At 40.6% G+C, this 21,613-nt stretch overlaps 1 protein-coding gene across 2 annotated transcripts in view; it reads left to right on the top strand.

Annotated features, from left to right (window-relative positions):
• DNAL1 (dynein axonemal light chain 1) overlaps positions 1 to 21,613 on the top strand; it is a 56,150-nt gene that overhangs the window by 22,077 nt on the left and 12,460 nt on the right. For both annotated transcript variants that reach the window (XM_003260733.4, XM_003260732.4), the window contains 3 exons: positions 4,517 to 4,572; positions 18,950 to 19,076; positions 21,059 to 21,199. In XM_003260733.4, the coding sequence (XP_003260781.2) occupies positions 4,517 to 4,572; positions 18,950 to 19,076; positions 21,059 to 21,199 (324 nt within the window). The remainder of the gene's footprint in view (positions 1 to 4,516; positions 4,573 to 18,949; positions 19,077 to 21,058; positions 21,200 to 21,613) is intronic.

The raw sequence follows: 21,613 nt of genomic DNA, 5'->3' as shown, positions 1-21,613 counted from the left end.
CAACATCTCACACTTAACATGTCCAAAACTGAGTCTTGATATCTTCCCCTAGCCCCAGATAAACCAACTCCTTGTGTGTTTCTTTTCTTTTTACAGGATCTTGCTCTGTCACCCAGGCTGGAGTGCAATGATGCCATCTCGGCTCACTGCAACCTCTACGTCCTGGGCTCAAGCGATCCTCCCACCTCAGCCTCCTGAGTAGCTGGGACTACAGGTGTGCACCACCAAGCCTGACTATTTTTTTTTTTTTGGTATTTTTATAGGGTTGGGCTCTCCCCATGTTGCCCAGGCTGGTCTCGAATTACTGGGCTCAAGCAATCTGCCTGCCTTGGCCTCCCAAAGTTCTGGGATTATAGGCGTGAGTGAGCCACTGCTGTGCCATATTTATCTCAGATAGCGACAAGTCCGTTTTTCCAGTTGTTCAGGCCAAACCTCTTGGCAATTTCTTGACTCCTCTCTCTCACATCCTCTCTAAAGCCTATTATTTCCTCTAATTTCTTTCATATTATACGTATGGACTTACAACCAAGAATATTTCCTCTAATTTCATGTCCTATTACTCTTCCTTCATTCTCTCAGCTTATGTGGTCCTTCCTCAAAGCCTTTGTACTTGAAGTTCTCTTACCTGTAAATGTTCTTCCTCCAGATAGCTGCATGGTGAACTCCCTTACTAACTTCCTTTGGGTCTTTCCCTAACATCATCTCCTATCAAAAAATCAACTCTTCCCAACCTCCTGATATTTCATTCCTTTTACCTGCTTATTTCTTTTCTCCTTCACATTTTTTACTATCTAATATACTTACTTATTTTGTTTATCTGCCAAATGTTAGCTCCTTGATAGCAGGAATTTTTATCTGTATTATTTGCTGTAATATTGCAAGTACTTATTGCTGTTCCTGGTGTATAGTAGATGATCAATAACTTATGTGTTGAGTGAATAAATTATTGAATAAGCATTTAATTCTTCATGAAATAGAAAAAAGAAAATGGTGTTTTTTCATATCAAGAAGGTTTAAAGAATAATTATGTGATTTTCTTAAATATTTAATTTTCATAAATTTATAATTATATGGGATATATTAGTTTGCTAGGTTGCTGTAACAAAGTCCCACAGATTGGGTGGCTTAAACAATAGAAATTTTCTCACAGTTCTGGATCACTGTAGCTGTGATCAAGATGTCCGCATGGTTGATCTCTTCTGAGGCCGCTCTGCTTGGCTTGTAGATGGCCATCTTCTCCCTCTGTTTTTTTTTTTTTTTTTTTTTTTTTTTTTTTTGAGACAGAGTCTTGCTCTATCACCCAGGCTAGGGTGCAATGGCACGATCTTGGCTCACTGCAACCTCCGCCTCCCGGGTTCAAGCAATTCTCCTGCCTCAGCTTTCTGAGTAGCTGGGATTACAGGCACACACCACCATGCCCAGCTAATTTTTTTATTTTTAGTAGAGACAGGGTTTCGCCATGTTGGCCAGGCTGGTCTCAAACTCCTGGCCTCAAATGATCCACCCACCTCGGCCTCCCAAAGTGCTGGGATTACAGGCGTGAGCCTCCACACCTGGCCTCTCCCTCTCTCTTTACATGTTCTTTTCTCTGTGTCTATGTCCAAATTGCCTCTTGTTACAAGGATACCGATCATGTTGGATTAGGGCCCATCCAAATGACCTCATTTTACCTTAATTACCCCTTTATTTTTTTTAAGTGTCTAAATGGCCCAATTAATTACCTTTTTCTTTTTTTCTTTTAGACAGGGTCTCACTCTGTTACCCATGCTAGAGTGCAGTGGTGCAAACTCCTGGGCTGAAACCATCCTCCTTCCTCAGCCTCCCTGAGTAGCTAGGCTTACAGGCATGTGCCACCATGCCCAGCTAAACTTGTTTTTGAAAGGGAATCTTGCTCTGTCACCAGGCTGGAGTGCAGTGGTGCAATCTTGGCTCACTGTGACCTCTGCCTCCCGGGTTCAGGCAATTCTCCTGCCTCAGCCTCCCAAGTAGCTGGGATTACAGGCATGCGCCACCATGCCCAGCTAATTTTTGTATTTTTAGTAGAGATGGGGTTTCACCATGTTGGCCAGGATGGTCTCGATCTTCTGACCGTCGTGATCCACCTGCCTCGGCCTCCCAAAGTGCTGGGATTACAGGCATGAGCCACCACGCCCAGCCTAAATTTTTTATTTTTTATTTTTTATTTTTATTTCTGTAAAGGCAGAGTCTTTCTATGTTGTCCAGGCTGGTCTTGAACTTCTGGCATCAAGTGATCCTCCCACTTCACCTTCTCAAAGTGCTGGGATAATTGGCATAAGCTACCAGGCCTGGCCCAATTACCTCTTTACAGGCCCTGTCTCCAAATGCAGTCATGTTCTGATACTAGGGATTAGGATTTAAAGATTTAAATTTTCCGGGGGACACAGTTCAGCCCATAACATGGGGTCTTTCTTCAACAGTTAAATCATTTTGTGTGAATTAGACCACTCTTAAAATACCTTGCTCTAAAAGCTCATTGTTTCTTGTAAGACAATTTAAAATAATTTATTAAATAAATTAAAGTCAAAGTTATATATACCTGATTCACACACACACACACACGTACACACACACACACTTTCACACACGCATCATGTATTGTGTACTTACCATGGGTTACACATTTCACTGAATGTTTTAGGTAATTACCTCATTTCATCCTTAAATTCCTATAAGATAGAAGTTATATTTCCCCATTTTATATATGGTAAAACAGATTCAAAGAGGTTTGGTTGCTTCCCTAGAGAGTTGGGATTGAAACTCAGTTAACTGGATTTGAGTTCTTACCATTCAATTATGGATGTTACAGAACAATGTCATCCAGCAGAACTGTCAGCACTGTCCCAGTACAGTTGCTACTAGCTACATATAGTTATTAAGCACTATGAAATGTGGCTAATGTGACTGAGAACCTGAATTTTAAATTGTAATTAATTTTAATTAAAGAGCCACATGTGGCTAGTGACCACCATATTAGACAAAGAAGTTATAGATGTTTAAGTTATGAAAATTAAATATAGTAATAAGCAAAAGTAATCACAGTAGTTTCTTGGAACAGAAATGAGGTTTCCTGGGTGTTTAAAAAAGAAATTTATTTTTAATTTGGAAAAATAATATATGCACCTGGTTTTATTCAGATAGTTCAAAAGGAGATTACAATGGGAAATGTCTACTTCTAACCATAGACAGTTAGTTCCTCCCCAAAGACAACCACGGTTTCTACTTTCTTTTTTCTCTTTTTGTTTGACTTTTTTTGTTTGGGCACAAACTTTATAACCCAAGGGCTCCATGTTACATTGTTTTGTTTTTTTTGTTTGTTTGTTTGAGACGGAGTCTCACTCTGTCACCCAGGCTGGAGTGCAGTGGCGCGATCTCGGCTCACTGCAAGCTCCGCCTCCCGGGTTCACGCCATTCTCCTGCCTCAGCCTCTCCGAGTAGCTGGGACTCCAGGCGCCCGCCACCACGCCCGGCTAACTTTTTGTATTTTTTTTTTAGTAGAGACGGGGTTTCACCGTGGTCTCGATCTCCTGACCTCGTGATCCGCCCGCCTCGGCCTCCCAAAGTGCTGGGATTACAAGCGTGAGCCACCGCGCCCGGCCTTCTACTTTCTTTTTTCTCTTCCAGAAATAGCCTATAGATATACAAATAGAAATAACCTTTAAAAAATAAAGATAGGCATTTTATTTTTTATGTTTATTTTTATTTTTTTTGAGACGGAGTCTCGCTGTGTCACCCAGGCTGGAGTGCAGAGGTGAGATCTCGGCTCACTGCAAGCTCTGCCTCCTGGGTTCACGCCATTCTCCTGCCTCAGCTTCCCAAGTAGCTGGGACTACAGGCTCCCGCCACCACGCCCGGCTAATTTTTTGTATTTTTAGTAGAGACGGGGTTTCACCGTGTTAGCCAGGATGGTCTCAATCCCCTGACCTCATGATCCACCTGCCTCAGCCTCCCAAAGTGCTGGGATTACAGGTGTGAGCCACCACGCCCGGCCAGGCATTTTATTTTTTAACCAAATCACAGTCTAATTATTTAAAAACTTGAAAGCAAATGATTTTTTAAATACCAAATTTATTTTTTTTCACTTCTAATCCTTCATGGAGTGAGGTGGACAATATATAAATATATGTTCTTATTTTCTAGTATGAGTTCTCATAAGAGATTTGAAATATATATGCTCCCAAACTCAAAATATTCTCTACTGCTATTTTATCCTGTAATATTTTTATTAGCCAGCAGTTTAAGACCATGTGTTCCAGATAGCTAACCATTTTTAAATTTAATATTGACATGTTATGAAATTATACCTGTAGTGTTTACTTTAGATGATAGGTGAATGTTATTTTCTACTTGATTACCCATTTTTGTTAACACAACCTTCCTTACTCATTGTATAAGGATATCTATTAGATAAAACTTATTAAAGCTTTATTATACTAGATTTACAACAATTGTGTAATATGATTCTAGTAAACAAAAAAATGTTTTCTTTTCACTACAGAAAACTTGAGGATATTATCTTTAGGAAGAAACAACATAAAGAACTTAAATGGACTGGTAGGTTGTTATTTATTATTTTATTTATTTAATTTGCACATATCCATGAATAATTTCTTGGATAAATTCCTTGAAATGGAATTACTAGGTCAAAAGGTATCAAGTTTATTTTAAGGCTTTTGTGACATATTCTCAAGTTGCCCTTCAATAAGTTTGCAACAACCTGTACTCCCACCAGTAATGTGTGAGGTTTCCCAATTTCCCATACCATCCTTGGGCATTTAAAATTTTTTTGACATGTCTTATTTCTATATTTATTGGCCATTTGAATTTCCTTCCAAAGAAGGTGAGATGGAACAATAACGTAAAACTAGGGAATTTCAGGAAAGACGAAGTGAATATTTCTTGGATCTGTTCCCGAAAAGACAATAATTTTTGATATGTTTATTGTTAAATAATTCATAAACATACTGAAATTTTGTATGGCCCTAGCTCCTTTTCCCCTCCCAATAAATCTAGCTTATGCTTCGTAAGAGGCGGTGGGGAGCTGAAATTGCAGTGGTTTCCAACAGTAACCTCCCAAGACCAAACAGGCTAACATGACCATCCTCCCCAGTATAGAAACAGTGGTAACCCTGAATAGGAGTCATGTTCAGAGGTGCAATTTTGGAATTATCTCAAATTTGTTAGCCAAATTCTGAATTATATTTCCACCTCTGTGATTCTATTTACCCGCATAAAGAGGTACTGATGAGTTTATAAAATGCTTGGAAATTCTTAAGGGTCAGGCTGGGCGCAGTGGCTCACGCCTGTAATCCCAGCACTTTGGGAAGCTGAGGCGGGCGGATTACGAGGTCAGGAGATCGAGACCACCCTGGCTACCACGGTGAAACACCATCTCTATTAAAAAAAAATACAAAAAAATTAGCCGGGTGTGGTGGCGGGTGCCTGTAGTCCCAGCTACTCGGGAGGCTGAGGCAGGAGAATGGCATGAACTCGGGAGGCAGAGCTTGCAATGAGCTGGTATTGAGCCACTGCACTCCAGCCTGGGTGACAGAGCGAGACTCCATCTCAAAAAAAAAAAAAAAAAAAAAAAAGGAAATTCTTAAGGGTCAGATTCTGGGATTAAATAAAGGAAGTTTCCTCACCCAAAATAATAACCATCAGATGAATTATTTGTTTTCTAATTGGATATGGTGAGTAAAATTCTCAATGATCTATACAAATTTGATTTTTTTTTTTTTTTTTTTTTGAGAGGGAGTCTTGCCCTGTCACCCAGGCTGGGGTGCAGTGAAGTAATATCAGCTCACTGCAGCCTCCGCCTCCCAGGTTCATGCCTATAGTCCCAGCTACTTGGGGAGGCTGAGGTGGAAGGATTGCTTGAGCCTAGGAGTTTGAGTTTACAGTGAACTATGATTGTGCCATAGCACTGCACTCTAGGTGACAGAGGGGGGAAAAAAAGGAAAAGAAAAAGAAAGCTGCATTTGGATGCAGATACTGGGCTTCAAATAGGTTCACATACTAGATGACTTATTCATCTAGACACATCTGCCTCATAGCATGATTTAAATAGCTGTCTCAGTAAATTACAAATGATTACTGTAATGTGTGAAACATGGAATGTTAAGTTGAAGGAAAGGGGTTTATTTATAACTACTCAGGAAAACTATTGAGGTACATTATAAGCCCATTTGTATATATGATCTGGCCTTTGCCTTCCTTTCTGATCTCATTTCATGTTTCTCTTCTCCTAGTTGATAATCTCTAGTGACTGGCCTTTGTGTTCCTTGACCATGCACAATTCATTCCCACCTGAGAATCTTTGTACTTGGCTGTTCCCTCTGTCTTAAAAACTCTATTGCCATGGATTTCCACAATGCGGGCCCCTTCTTAACCCTCACACCTCAGCTCAGATGTCACCTCCTCAAAGGTGACCCAATCACCGTATATCTAAAGCAGCTCTCTAAGCAGTAATTCTTTTTGTCTTTGTTTTAGACGAGGTCTCACTCTGTCACCCAGGCTAGAGTGCAGTGGTACAATCACAGCTCATTGCAACCTTGACCTCCTGGGCTCAGGCCATCCTCCCACCTCAGCCTCCTGAGTAGCTGGGGCCACAGGTGTGCGCCATCATACCTAGCTAATATTTTAATTTTTTGTAGAGACAGGGTCCCACTGTGTTGCCCAGGCTGATCTCAAACTCCTGGGCTTAAGCAATGCTCTGGCCTCAGCCTGAGTTGAGTAATTCCAAAGTGCTGGAATTACAGGCGTGAGCCACCATGCCCGGTGGAGTAACTCTATTTTTTTGAGCCAGGGTCTCACTGTGTCGCCCAGGCTGGAGTGTCTCCTGGGCTCAAGCAGTCCTCCCGCTTCAGCCTCCCAAGTAGCTGTGACTAAAGACACACGTCATCACACTCAGCTAATTTTTTTGTATTTTTAGTAGGGGTCTCGCCATGTTGCCCAGGCTGGTCTTGAACTCCTGGGCTCAAGCAATCCACCTGGCTCGACCTCCGAAAGTGCTAGGATTACAAGCCTGAGCCACCACACCCAGCTGAGTAACTCTTACCAGTTGTAATTTTTTTTTTCATGTTACTCATTGTTACCTGAAATTCGTTTGTTCTTCTTCTCTCTCTCTCTCTCACACAAACACACACACACACACACACACACACACAAATCCTAATGACCATTCAGTTTTTATTTTTGTTTGCTTAGAGACAGGGTCTCACTCTGTCACCCAGGCTGGAGTGCAGTGGCATGATTACAGCTCACTGTAATCTCGGACTAGTATAGCTTACTATAGTCTCGGACTAGTATAGCTTACTGTAATCTTGAACTCCTGGGCTCCAGCAATCCTTACTCCTCAGCCTCCTAAGAAGCTGGCACTACAGGTGAATAGCTGGGATTACAGGTGTGCACCACCTCACCCAGCTAATTAAACAATTTTTTTTTTTTTTTTTTGTAGTGATGGAGTCTTACTATGTTGTACAGGCTGGTCTTGAACTCCCGGCCTCAAGTGATCTTCTTGCCTCATCCTCCCAAAGTGCTGGAATTACAGACATGAGCCACTGTGAGGGCCTGGCCATTTCAGTTTTGTTAATTAGCATCTACAATAGTGCTTGATATATATAGTAGACACTCTGTAAGTGTTTATTCAGTGACTCAACATGTTTTATTACAGTTACACAACTATTAAGTTAAAATTTTAGGCTGGGCACGGTGGCTCACGCCTGTAATCCCAGCACTTTGGGAGGCTGAGGCGGGCGGATCACGAGGTCAGGAGTTTGAGACCAACCTGGCCAACATGGTGAAACCCCATCTCTACTAAAAATACAAAAATTAGCCAGGCCTGGTGGCGCACGCCTGTAATCCCAGCTACTCGGGAGGCTGAGACAGGAGACTCGCTTGAATCTGGGAGGCGGAGGTTGCAGGAGCCGAGATCGTGCCATTGCACTCCAGCCTGGGCAACAGAGTGAGACTTTGTCTCAATAAATAAATAAATAAATAATAAAATAAAATAAAATAATTTTTTTTTGAGATGGAGTCAAAATTTTAATTCTAGGCCAGGTGTGGTGGCTCATACCTGTAATCCCAGCTACTAGGGAGGCTGAGGCACAAGAATCACTTGAACCTGGGAGGCCAAGGTTGCAGTGAGTCGAGATCATGCCACTGCACTCCAGCCTGGGTGACAGAGCAAGACTCTGTCTCAAAAAAAAAAAAAAATTTTTTTTTTAAATTCTATGAGTACCATATGTTCATTGCAAAAACAAATCAAGCAATTTATAAATATATGAAATATGCTGTGAAAATCTTTGGTCTTTCTACCTCCTATTCCCTGCCAGCTCCATGAAGTAACAAAAATTTTATTGTTTTGTCCACTTTAAAATATTTTCTGTGGATATACAAATAAATAGCTCTGTGTATATGTGTGTGTGTGTCATATTGTTTGTTCTGATAGTGTACAGGGCATTTTTTCCTGTAATTTAGCCTTTTCTCTCAACAATATATCAATAATATCCTTCAATGTCAATACATGCAGATTTAATACATTAAAAATAGCTGTGTAGTTTTCCACAGTATCAGTATACAATCATGTATTTAACTATTCCTATACTGCTGGGCATTTCGATTATTGCCAGGGTTTTTTTTCCTGGGTGAAGAGTGTGGGTTTTCTCACTCTCTCTCTCTCAATTTCTTCCTCTTTCCACAAATCATGTTGCAGTGAACATCTTTGCACACATGTCCCTCAGCAGTTATTTGTGTATTTACATATGATGGGATAGATTTCTAAAAGTAGAAAAGCTGAGGATATTTTTGTGCATTTAAATTTTTGATAGGTACCTCAAATTGTTCCCACAATGCTAATGCTAGTTTCTATTTCCATCACTGGCACATGGATGAAGATTATCCCCTCCACCCTCAACATCAATGAGTAGTATTCATTTTTTTTTTTTTTTTTTTTTGAGACGGAGTCTCGCTCTGTCGCTCAGGCTGGAGTGCAGTGGCGCGATCTCTGCTCACTACAAGCTCCGCCTCCCGGGTTCATGCTATTCTCCTGCCTCAGCCTCCTGAGTAGCTAGAACTACAGGCGCCCACCCCCACACCTGGCTAATTTTTTGTGTTTTTAGTAGAGACAGGGTTTCACCTTGCTAGCCAGGATGGTCTCGATCTCCTGACCTCATGATCTGCCCTCCTTGGCCTCCCAAAGTGCTGGGATTACAGGCGTGAGCCACCGCGCCCAGCCAGTAGTATTCATATTTTTAACATTTGCCAGTATGATAGGCAAAATGGAGTCTGGTGGTGGTGGTGACTTTTTTTTTTTTTTAGAGACAGGGTCTCGCTATGTTGTCCAGGCTGAACTCAAACTCCTGGGCTCAAGTGACCCTCTTGCCTCAAGTCTCCTGAGTAGCTGGGACTACAGGCCACTGTTTGCGGCAAGTACCGTGTTGTTTTAATTTCCATTATCTAGTCAGTTCTGACTTTGAATGTCTTTTCTTTATAAACATATATATATTTATATATATATATTGGTGTGTGTGTGTGTGTGTGTGTGTCTGTGTGTGTGTGATGGCGGTCTGACTTTGTCACCCAGGCTGGAGTGCAGTGACACAATCTCAGCTCACTGCAACCTCGACCTCCTGGGCTTAAGTGATCCTCCCACCTCAGCCTCCCAAGTACCTGGGACTACAGGCACGCACCACCACACCCAGCTAATATTTTTTATTTTTTGTAGAGACATGGTTTCGCCATGTTGCCCAGGCTGGTCTTGAACTCCTGAGCTCAAGCAATCTGCCCATATCAGCCTCCCAAAGTGCTTAGGACTACAGGCATGAGCCACTGGGCCCAGCTGAACATCTTTTTATATACTAGTCATTTAGGTTTCATCTTTTGGAAATTGACCAAACACATTTTTAACCTATTTTTCTACTAGATTTATCTTTTTCTTACTGAATTATAGGTGCTCTTTAATATTCCTAATAATTATCGATTATTGAAAATGTTATTATATTGTTGTAATTATTTATTAACCACACAGTAGGCTCTTTACATGCATTATCTCATTTCCAGCTCACAAGTAGATAATGTTAGTATCCTTATTTTAAGGTAAAGAAACTGAGGCTCAGTTATGTAAAGTATTCAAATATAGTGAGCAGGTATTCTTTTTTTTTTTTTTTTTTTAGCAGTGCTACCCCATAGGCAGTGTGCCTGGAGTAGCAGTTGTGAACAGGCATTCTTAAACACTGTTGTTGAGACAGGCAGTTTGTCAATAGCTGTCACAATATTCAATGTGTATTTCTTTGTCCCACCTATTCTATATTTAGGAGTTTATCATACATGGACAAGGATGATGGAGCAAGTATTTCACTGCAACATAGCTTATATAAAAGACTGCAACAATCTAAGTGTCTATCAGCAGTGGACTAGCTAAATGTATTAATAAATACTATGCATTGAGGAAAAACAATGAGGTGGAACTTCCCTCTGTGTGTTGAAATGGAATAATTTGCAAGATATATTAAGTGTAGAAAAAGCAAAGTGAATATTTATATGTACATATATGCATAGAGTATTTCTGGTGATAGCTGTTACTTCTGGGCAAGGGAGCTGGGGTATAGGGTGAGAAAGACTTTTGTATTTGTATTTATTTATTTATTTTTTGAGACGGAGTCTCGCTGCATCCCCCAGACTGGAGCACAGTGGCTGGATCTCGTCTCACTGCAACCTCCGCCTCCCGGGTTCAAGCGATTCTCCTGCCTCAGCCTCCCAAGAAGCTGGGATTACAGGCACCCGCCACCACGCCCGGCTAATTTTTCTGTTTTTTAGTAGAGTCAGGGTTTCACCATATTGGCGGTGCTGGTCTGGACTCCTGACCTTGTGATCCGCCTGCTTCGCCCTCCCAACAGTGCTGGGATTACAGGCGTGAGCCACCGTGCCCGGCCAAGATTTTTGTTTTTATACTTGTTGATTTTTTTAAATCTGTGTACATTATTCATACTCTTTCTGTTAAAATACTGATTATTTTCTCCTTAAAAAATACAAACAAAAAAATGCACTCATGTTTGTAGCAGCATTATTTATAATAGCCAAAAGGTGGAAGCAACCTAAGTGTTCACTGAGAGATAATTGGATAAACAAACAAAAAAGAAGCTAATGAAGGAGAGGAGAAGGGCAGAAGGAAAGGGGAGGCAGAGAAGAGGAAGAAGCAGAAGACTTAAGCCACGTTATTCAGACCCCAGCAACTGATCGCAGTTTCCATATTGAAATTTAATGCAGTTTTCAAAACTACTGATATATTTTCTCTTAGTTTGTTCCTTGTCTCTTTACCTTATTCGTGGTTGCCAAATGGTATTTAAAAATTTTTGTTAGTCAAATCTTTATGGTTTCAGTGTTTTGTATTTTACATAGAAGGTCGTAGGTACTAGATTGTAAAAATAGTCTTATCTTCCCTTTTTTAATTAAAAATTTTAAGTCTATACTCTTAATTCATCTGGAGTTTATTTTTACATGTGTCATGAGGCGCAGGTATCATGTCTTTTTTTTCTTTCTTTAATTGGTTAGCCATTTATTGAAAAGTCTCTTTTTCCTACTGTTTGGAAATGCCACCTGCTAAACTCCTGGATATGCATGGGTAGGTTCCTGGATGGTCAGTTTCTTTCTGTTTGTTGTTCTTTCTATAAATTTCAGCTTCAATATCATGCTGCTTTAATTTTCTTTAACTTTAGAATTTATTTTGATATCAAGAAAAATCCTTTCTCCTTTTTCAAAATATTTATGGGCATTTACTCTTCAGAGAAACTTGAGGATCATTTTATCAAATTATCTTAATATATCTTGCAAATTATTCCATTTCAGCACATACAGGTAAGTTCCACCTTGTTGTTTTCCTCAATGCATAGTATTAACATATTTAGCTAGTCCACGGCTGACAGACACTTAGGTTGTTGCAATCTTTTGTACAAGCTGTGTTGCTCTACCATCTTTGTCCATGTATGAAAAAACTCCTAAATATTAAATTTGTGGATTGATTTGGAGAGAAGTTACACATCTTTATAATAATGAATCTTATGAGAAGATGTATTCATATTTTTTATGTCCTTCAGTAGAATTCCATAGTTTTAATTCCTGTAAGACCTTGTATATTTCATGTACAAAGATTTATTTCTGAGTCATTCTTAAATTGACACATTATAATTGTACTTATTCATGGGGTACAATGCGATGTTTTGATACCTACATATACGTTGTGTAATGATCAAACCAAGGTGATTAGCATATCAATCACTCAAACACTTATTATTTATTTGTAGTGAGAACATTAAAAATCTTCTAGCTATTTTGAAATACAGTCATGCATCACATAATGACTGGGATATATTCTGAGAAATGCAACATTAGGCAATCTTGTTGTTGTGGGAACATCATAGAGTGTGCTTACATAAACCTAGATGGTATAGCCTACTACATACATAGGCTATATGGTTTAGCCTATTGCTCCTAGGCCACAAACCTGCTCAGCAAGCATATCACTGTACCGAGTGCTGAAGGCAGTTGGAACACAATGGTAAGTATTTGTATATCTAAATATAGAAAAAGTACAGTAAAAATACAGTGTAAAATATAAGAAATGATACAGGCGTATAGAGCATTTATCATAAATGGAGCTTGCAGGACTGCAAGTTTCTCTGGATGAGTCAGTGAGTGAGTGATGAGTGAATGTGAAGGCCTAGGACATTACCGTACACAACTATAGATTTTTTGTTGTTGTTGTTATTTGTTGTTGCTGGTTTTTTTGGTTTTTGTTTGTTTTGGTTTTTTGAGACGGAGTCTCACGCTGTCACTGAGGCTGGAGTGCAGTGGCACCCTGTCGGCTCACTGCAACCTCCGTCTCCTGGGTTCAAGCAGCTCTCCTGCCTCAGCCTCCTGAATAGCTGGGATTACAGGAGCCCACCACCATGCCCGGCTAGTTTTTATATTTTTTACTAGAGATGGGGTTTCACCATGTTGGCCAGGCTGTTCTTGAACTCCTGACCTCAGGTGATCTACCCGCCTCAGCCTCCCAAAGTGCTGGGATTACAGGCTTGAACCACCGCGCCCGGTCCACAACTGTAGATTTTATAAAACACTGTACACAGGCTACATTTAATTTATAAACAATGTTTTAGCTGGGCACAGTGGCTCACATCTGTAATGCCAGCACTTGAGGAGGCTGAGGCAGTGGGATCACTTAAGGCCAGTAGCTGGAGTCAAGCATGGACAACATAGCGAGATCCCATCTCTACAAAAAAAAAAAAAAAATATATATATATATATATATATATATATTTATATATATATTAGTTGGGTGTGGTGATGCACACTGTAGTCCTAGGTATCAGGAAACTGAGGATTGCTTGAGCCCAGGAGTTAGAGTTTGCAGTGAGCTGTGATCACACCACTGCACTCCAGCCTGGACAATAGAGCAAGACCCTGCCTCTAAATAAATGAATAAATAAATAAAAATAATATGTTTAGCTGGGCATGGTGGCTCACGCCTGTAATCCCAGCACTTTGGGAGACTGAGGCAGGCAGATCACCTCAGGTTGGGAGTTCGAGACCAGGCTGACCAACATGGAGAAACCCCATTTCTACTAAAAATACAAAATTAGCCAGGCGTGGTGGTGCATGCCTGTAATTCCAGTTACTTGGAAGGCTGAGGCAGGAGAATCGCTTGAACCTGGGAGGCGGAGGTTGCAGTGAGCCGAGATCACACCTTTGTACTCCAGCCTGGGCAACAAGAGCAAAACTCTGTCTCAAAAATAATAATATTAATATGTTTTTATTTCTTCAATAAGAAATGAACCTTAGCTTACTGTAACTTTTTTTTTTTTTTGAGATAGAGTCTCGCTCTGTTGCCAAGGCTAGAGTGCAGTGGCTCAGTCTCAGTTCACTGTGATTCTCCTGGTTCAAGCAATTCTCCTGCCTCAGCCTCCCGAGTAGCTGGGATCACAGGTGCTCACCACCATGCCTGACTAATTTTTTTTTTTTTTTTGTATTTTTAGTACAGATAGTGTTTCTCTGTGTTGGCTAGGCTAGTCTCGAACTCCTGGCCTCAAGTGATCTGCCCGCCTCGGCCTCCCAAAGTGCTGGGATTACAGGCATGAGCCGCTGCGCCCAGCCAACTTTTTTAATTTTAAAAACTTTTCAATTTTTTTTAACTTCTTGACTTTTTTGTAATAACAGCCGGAAACACAAACACATTGTATAGCAGTACAAAAATATTTTCTTTCTTTATTTCATTATTCTATAAGCTTTCTATAAACTTTTTTCTATCTTTAAATTTTTAAATCTTTTTTACATATTTTTGTTAAAAATGAAGACACAAACACATACATTAGCCTAGGCCTACCCAGAGTCAGTATCACTGTCTTCCACCTCCACATCTTGTCCCACTGGAAAGTCTTCAGGGGCAGTAACACACACGGAGCCACCATTTCCTGTGACAACAGTGCCTTTCTAGAATACCTCCTTAAGGACCTGCCTGAGGCTGTTTTACAGTTAGCTTTTTTTTTTTTTTTTGAGTCAGAGTTTCGCTCTTGTTGCCCAGGCCAGAGTGCAACGGCACAATCTCGGCTCACTGCAACCTCCGCCTCCCGGGTTCAAGTGATTCTTCTGCCTCAGCCTTCCGAGTAGCTGGGATTACAGGCATACACCACCACGCCCAGCTAATGTTGGATTTTTAGTAGAGACAGGGTTTCTCCATGTTGGTCAGGCTGGTCTCGAACTCCCTACCTTAGGTGATCCACCCGCCTCGGCCTCCCAAAGTGCTGGGATTACAGGCGTGAGCCACCACGCCCAGCCTACAGTTAGCTTTTTTTAATAAGTAGAAGGGGTATATCTAAAATAACTATAAAAAGTATAGTAAATACATAAACCAGTAATATTGTCATTTGCTATCATTATTATGTACTATACATAAGTGTATGTGTTATGCGTGTGTATGGCTGGTGGCTCAGTAGGTTTGTTTACACTAGTATCACCACAAACGTGAATGCCTTGTGCTACTGGGACTATGACTGCTGGGATATCACTAGGCAATAGGAATTTTTCAGCCCTATTATAATCTTATGGGACCACCATTGTATATAGAGTCAATCATTGATTGAAATATTATGCATTGCATGACCGTATACATTATTGTTAAATATAGTTAACCTGCTGTGCAGTAGAACACCAGAGCTTATTCTCCTATGTAATTGTAACTTGGTACTCATTTACCAACTTATTCCCATCCTCCCCTCAGCCCCCCACCCCCCTCTCCAGTCTCTGGTAACTACTGTTCTGCTCTCTACTTCCATGAGATCAACTTTTTTTATTTATTATTATTATTATTATTATTATTATTTTGAGAATAACAAGTTCACTCTTGTTACCCAGGCTGGAGTGCAATGGTGTGATCTTGGCTCACTGCAACCTCCACCTTCCAGGTTCAAGCGATTCTCCTGCCTCTTCCTCCCAGGTAGCTGGGATTACAGGTGCCCACCACCACGCCTGGCTAATTTTATATATTGAGTAGAGACAGGGTTTCACCCTGTTGGTCAGGCTGGTCTCAAACTCCTGACCTCAAGTGATCCACCCACCTCGGCCTCCCAAAGTGCTGGAATTACAGGCGTGAGCCACCGCACCTGGCTGAGATCAACTTTTTTAGATTCCACATATGAGTGAGATCATGCAGTGTCATTCTGTGTCTGATGTGTCACTTAACATAATGTTCTCCAGGTTCATTCACATTGTAACAAATGACAGGATTTCATGCTTTTTTATGGCTGAATAGTATTCCATTGTGTGATATACCATGTTTTCTTTATCCATTCATTCATTATTGGACACTTAGGTTGATTCCATATTTTGGCTATTGTGAATAGTGCTGCAGTAAACATGGGAGTACTGATAGCTATCTTTTTAACATACTGTTTTCATTTCTTTTGGCTATATACCCTGTAGTGAGATTGCTGAATCATATGGTAGTTCTATTTTTAATTTCCTGGGTAATTTATAGTTTTTGTTGCTATGATGCATTTCTCTTTAACACCCTTCCTGTTTATATTAAATAATATAAAAGCCATTTATTTTTGTATACTTAACATGTAATCAACTACCTACCAACAATTCTTAACTGTTTATAAATCACATCCCCACAACAATTTTCAAGCAACATTGTGTTACCTGGATTTATTACTTTATACAGAGCAATCATCATCATCATCATCCATCATTACATATAGTCTAAAATAGAGGTCAGCTGGGCATGTTGGCTCACGCCTATAGTCCTAGCACTTTGGGAGGTCGAGGCAGGATTGCTTGAGGCCAGGAGTTTGAGACCAGCCTAGACAACATAGTGAGACCCTCTCTAAAAAAAAAAATTTTTTTTTTTAATTAGCCAAGCATGGTGGCACGTGCCTGTTCCAACTACTCAGGGGGCTGAGGCAGGAGGATCATTTAAGCCCAGGAGTTGAAGGCTGCGGTGAGCTGATTGTGCCCTGTACTGCAGCCTGGGTAACAGACTGAGACCCTGTCTCTAAATTAAAAAACAAATAAAAAAATAGATTTTATGGCATTTCATAAAGCTCTCCCACTTCTGTAACCTCCAACATGATATTATTTACAGAGTAGACATTTACTTTTTTGTTTTCAATACTTACAATGGTTTGTTGACCTTAAAAAATCATAAATTTTAGTAGCTGAGAGGAACCTTAAAGAACTTGTCCAACTTCCTCATTTTTTCCAATGTTTTTTATGGTGGTGAAATATACATAACATAAAGTTTACAATCTAAAGCATTTTTAAGTGTATAGTTCAGTGGTAGTAAGTAGACTTGCACGAACATCACCATCCATCTCCAGAACTCTCTTTATCTTGCGTATCTGAACCTCTGTAAGCATACAATAGCTTCCTACTGCCTCTTCCCCCATCCCTGGCACCCACCATTCCACTTTCCATCTTTACGAATTTAACTACTCTAGGTATTTCATATAAGTAATATCATACAGCATTTATCTTTTTGTGACTGGCTTATTTAACTTAGCGTAATATCCTCAAGTTTCATCCATGTTGTAGCATGTGTCAGAATTTCCTTTCTGCTTAATTTTTTTTTTTTTTTTTTGAGATTGAGTCTTGCTGTATTGCTGAGGCTGGAGTGCAGTGGCGCAATTTTGGCTCATTACAACCTCCACCTCCCAGGTTCAAGCGATTCTTCTGCCTCAGCCGCCAAAGTAGTTGGGACTACAGGCATGTGCCACCACGCCCGGCTAATTTTTTTTATATTTTTAGTAGAGATGGGATTTCACCACGTTGGCCAGGCTGGTCTCAAACTCCTGACCTCAGGTGAGCCGCCCGCCTTGGCTTCCCAAAGTGTTGGGATTACAGATGTGAGCCACTGCACCCAGCCTGTTCCTGCTTAATGTTGAATGATATTCTATTGTGGTATGTATATACCATATTTTGTTTATCCGTTTGTCTATCAGTGGACGCTTGGGTCACGTCAATCTTTTGGCTATTGTGAATTTGCTACTGTGAACATGGGTGTACCAATATCCCACTTTCATTTCTTCTGAATATGTGCCCAGAAGTGGAATGGCTGGATCCCCTGTTAAGTGATATCAATTATTATATGATAAGTGTTTTAATTTTTTAAGGAACTGCCAAATTGTTTTCCATAGCAGCTGCACCATTTTACCTCCCTGCCAACTGTGTACAGGGTTCCAATTTCTCCTCATCCTCACTAATACTTACTATTTTCTGTGATTTTGATAGTAGCTATCCTAATGGGTATGAGATGGTATTTCATTGCGCCAATCTCCTCATTTTACAGAGTAAGAAACTGAGGGGAGAAATGGCTTGTTTACATGCAGAAGCTGACCAGTTTGCTAAATGACTGTTCAGTTATTGTCCAGTTCTCAAAAGAGTCAGCTTATTTAATGACAGATTTCACTGAATTTATTCACTCAAACTTTGCCAGGTTTTCCTCATTGATATTCACTAGACTGCTTCACAAAAATCTTGTCTTTATTATCTACTTAACAAATATTTAAAGGAAATTGTATTATTGGCTGGGCACAGTGGCTCATGCCTTAATCCCAGCACTTTGGGAGGCCGAGGCAGGCAGATTCCTTGAGTCCAGGAGTTCAAGACCAGCCTGGACAACATCTCTACAAAACCCATCTCTACCAAGAAGACAAAAATTAGCGAGATGTGGTAGTGTGCACCTGTAGTCCCAGCTACTAGGGAGGTTGAGGTGAGAGGATTGCTTGAGCCCAGGGGAGGTTGAGGCTGCAGTTAGCTGTGAGTGTGCCACTGCACCCCAGTCTGGGTGACAGAGCGAGACCCTGTCTCAAACAAAACAAAACAAAAAACAACTTTTTTATGTTTGAAAATTATCATAATAAATGTTGGAGAAGACCCTGAATTTTAGACCTAGCTCTATTATTTAATAGCAGTGTGTTCTTAGAAAAAGCCCTTAATCCCTCTATAATAGAAATCAAATAACCTGCCTTATCTGCTTTAAAGCAGATATTGTAAGGACCAAATAATATACTCTATAGGAATGTAATTTGAAAACCATACCATTAATGAACGTGATAAGATAGTGCCATTATTTCCCCTCTTGGTGATTTCAGTAGCTATTCTTAGTAACGTATTATGTTTTGTGATTTTTTTTTTTTTTTTTTTTTTTTTTTAGTGGAGCAATCAGAGAAGGAAGAGTTCAGATTAGTTTGAAGAAGGGAATGGAATGTTCTACTTAGCTCCCTCAATGAGAAAAACTCCCACACAACTACTAGCTCTTCTACAAGTAGACAGGCAGTGTCTAAGTTCACTTTGAAAGCCATTATGTATATCTTTATAAAGAAGGAGACAGAAAGAAAAGGTTAAACATAAACATAAATCAAATTTTGTTCCTTTTCAGGAGGCAGTAGGGGACACGTTAGAAGAACTGTGGATCTCCTACAATTTTATTGAGAAGTTGAAAGGGATCCACGTAATGAAGAAATTGAAGATTCTCTACATGTCTAACAACCTGGTAAAAGACTGGGGTAAGCTGAGAGTGGCCCTTTGCTAACCTTCTACTGCCTGTTTATAGAAAATAGTCCGAGAGGGAAAAGATGCAAAACGAGAACGTTTATTTCTAAGCACAGAGAGAAAGTGGGAACATTTATGTCTAAGCTCAGAGAGAAGTAGCTATAGGAGTTTCTAAATTTTAAATGCTTAACATTTATATTTAAATATTTACTTAGGATGGGCCGGGCGTGGTGGCTCACGCCTTTAATCCCAGAACTTTGGGAGGCCGAGGCGGGTGGATCACGAGGTCAGGAGATTGAGACCATCCTGGCTAACACGGTGAAACCCCGTCTCTACTAAAAATACAAAAAAATTAGCCGGGCATCGTGGCGGGCGCCTGTAGTCCCAGCTACTTGGGAGGCTGAGGCAGGAGAATGGCGTGAACCCGGGAGGCGGAGCTTGCAGTGAGCTGAAATCGCGCCACTGCACTCCAGCCTGGGCAACAGAGCGAGACTCCGTTTCAAATACCTAACGTTAAATGACGAGTTAATGGGTACAGCATACCAGCATGGCACATGTATACATATGTAACAGACCTGCACATTGTGCGCATGTACCCTAAAACTTAAAGTATAATAAAAATAAAACATAAAGTGAAAGAACTTGAAAAAAAAATAAGGATGAATATAATCTGATAGGTCCTGGTCCTATTAATCATGAAAAAAATTTAAGCTATTATCCAAAGGCTGAAGTAATAAGTTTAAATTTAATACTTCATAGGTAGAAGACTTATTTGATATCTATGTTACTTTGCTTTTTTATTGTACATAATTCATTCAGTTATATGTGATGAACTATACCAGTCTCTTTGGATACATAGTTGAATAGGACATTATCCCTGCCCTCAAGGAGTTCACAGCTTAGTGGGGAAAATTAGTTTGTAAGCTGATAATTATAAAACTGTGTGATAAGAGGCCAGGCGCAGTGGCTCTTGCTGGTAATCCCAACAATTAGGGAGGCCAAGGAGGGCGGATCACCTGAGGTCAGGAGTTTGAGACTAGCCTGGCCAACATAGCAAAACCCAAAATTTTTTTTGTAAAAATACAAAAATACAAAAACATAGCCAGGTGTGGTGGTACATGCCTGTAGTCCCAGCTACTTGGGAGGCTGAGGCATGAGAGTTGCTTTAACCCAGGAGACAGAGGTTGTAGCGAGTGGAGATCATGCCATTGCACTCCAGCCTGAGTGACAGAAGGAGACTCTTTCTCAAAACAAAAAAAAGTAAAACTGTGTGATAAGTTCTGCAATAGAGATTTGAATGAGTTGTTTTAAGAATTCAAAGATGAGGGAATGGGTACAGACAAAGGCAGGTGAGCTTAACCTACACTGATGCAGCACAGCATGAAGAAGACCTGTCACTGGAGAGTGATTTGTTCTTTTTGACTTTGAATCTCATCTCGTCTTATTTCATCCTTATGCTAGCATTTAAAGTAGAGAGGTATGTCTTCTTTTTCCCTCCCATCCTGTAATGTCTTCTGAGAATGACTTTATATGGTATAACTTTCCTAGCTTCCTTCAAAATCTTAAACAACTAATTGTCATGAATAGTCACAAACTGAGGGTTAATGATATTGGAATTTAATCCCCAAAATTGTAACAGTAAAACCTGCTGTGTTTTGTTTTTTTTGTTTTTTGAGACAGAGTCTTGCTCTGTCGCCCAGTCTGGAGTGCGCTGGTGCAATCTCAGCTCACTGCAACCTCCGTCTCCCGGGTTCAAGCAATTCTCCTGCCTCAGCCTCCTGAGTAGCTGGGACTACAGGCACCCGCCACCACGCCTGGCTTATTTTTGTATTTTTAGTAGAGATGGGGTTTCACTGTGTTAGCCAGGATGGTCTCGATCTCCTGACCTCATGATCTGCCCGCCTTGTCCTCCCAAAGCTCTGGGATTACAGGCGTGAGCCACCGCACCCAGCCAAAACTTGCTGTTTTAATATGGAAAATATTCTTTTACTTGTAGCTGAGTTTGTGAAGCTGGCAGAACTGCCATGCCTGGAAGACCTGGTGTTTGTAGGCAATCCCTTGGAAGAGAAACATTCTGCTGAGAATAACTGGATTGAAGAAGCAACCAAGAGAGTGCCCAAACTGAAAAAGCTGGATGGTGAGTGATTCTGAGCTGGCTTAGACATGTCTTCTAGGCATAAAAATGGAATTTGTGGCATGGAATCATGAAGAGGAGAAAAACTAAAGAAAAAATACCTCTGATCTTCCAGGTCATTTCTATCTATATAAAATTGAATGGTCTAGGTTTGAGCCAAGGTAAGATGAAAAACTGCTAGGAAATGGCCGGGCGCGGTGGCTCACGCTTGTAATCTCAGCACTTTGGGAGGCCGAGGCGGGCGGATCACAAGGTCAGCAGATCGAGACCACGGTGAAACCCCCTCTCTACTAAAAATACAAAAAAAAAAAATTAGCCGGGCGTGGTTGCGGGCGCCTGTAGTCCCAGCTACTCGGAGAGGCTGAGGCAGGAGAATGGCATGAACCCGGGAGGCAGAGCTTGCAGTGAGCCGAGATT

This window comes from Nomascus leucogenys, chromosome 22a (genome assembly GCF_006542625.1).
Source record: "Nomascus leucogenys isolate Asia chromosome 22a, Asia_NLE_v1, whole genome shotgun sequence".
Classification (NCBI taxonomy): domain Eukaryota; kingdom Metazoa; phylum Chordata; class Mammalia; order Primates; family Hylobatidae; genus Nomascus; species Nomascus leucogenys.
Note: the sequence above shows the minus strand (reverse complement) of the source record. Positions and strands in the feature narration are given on the sequence as shown.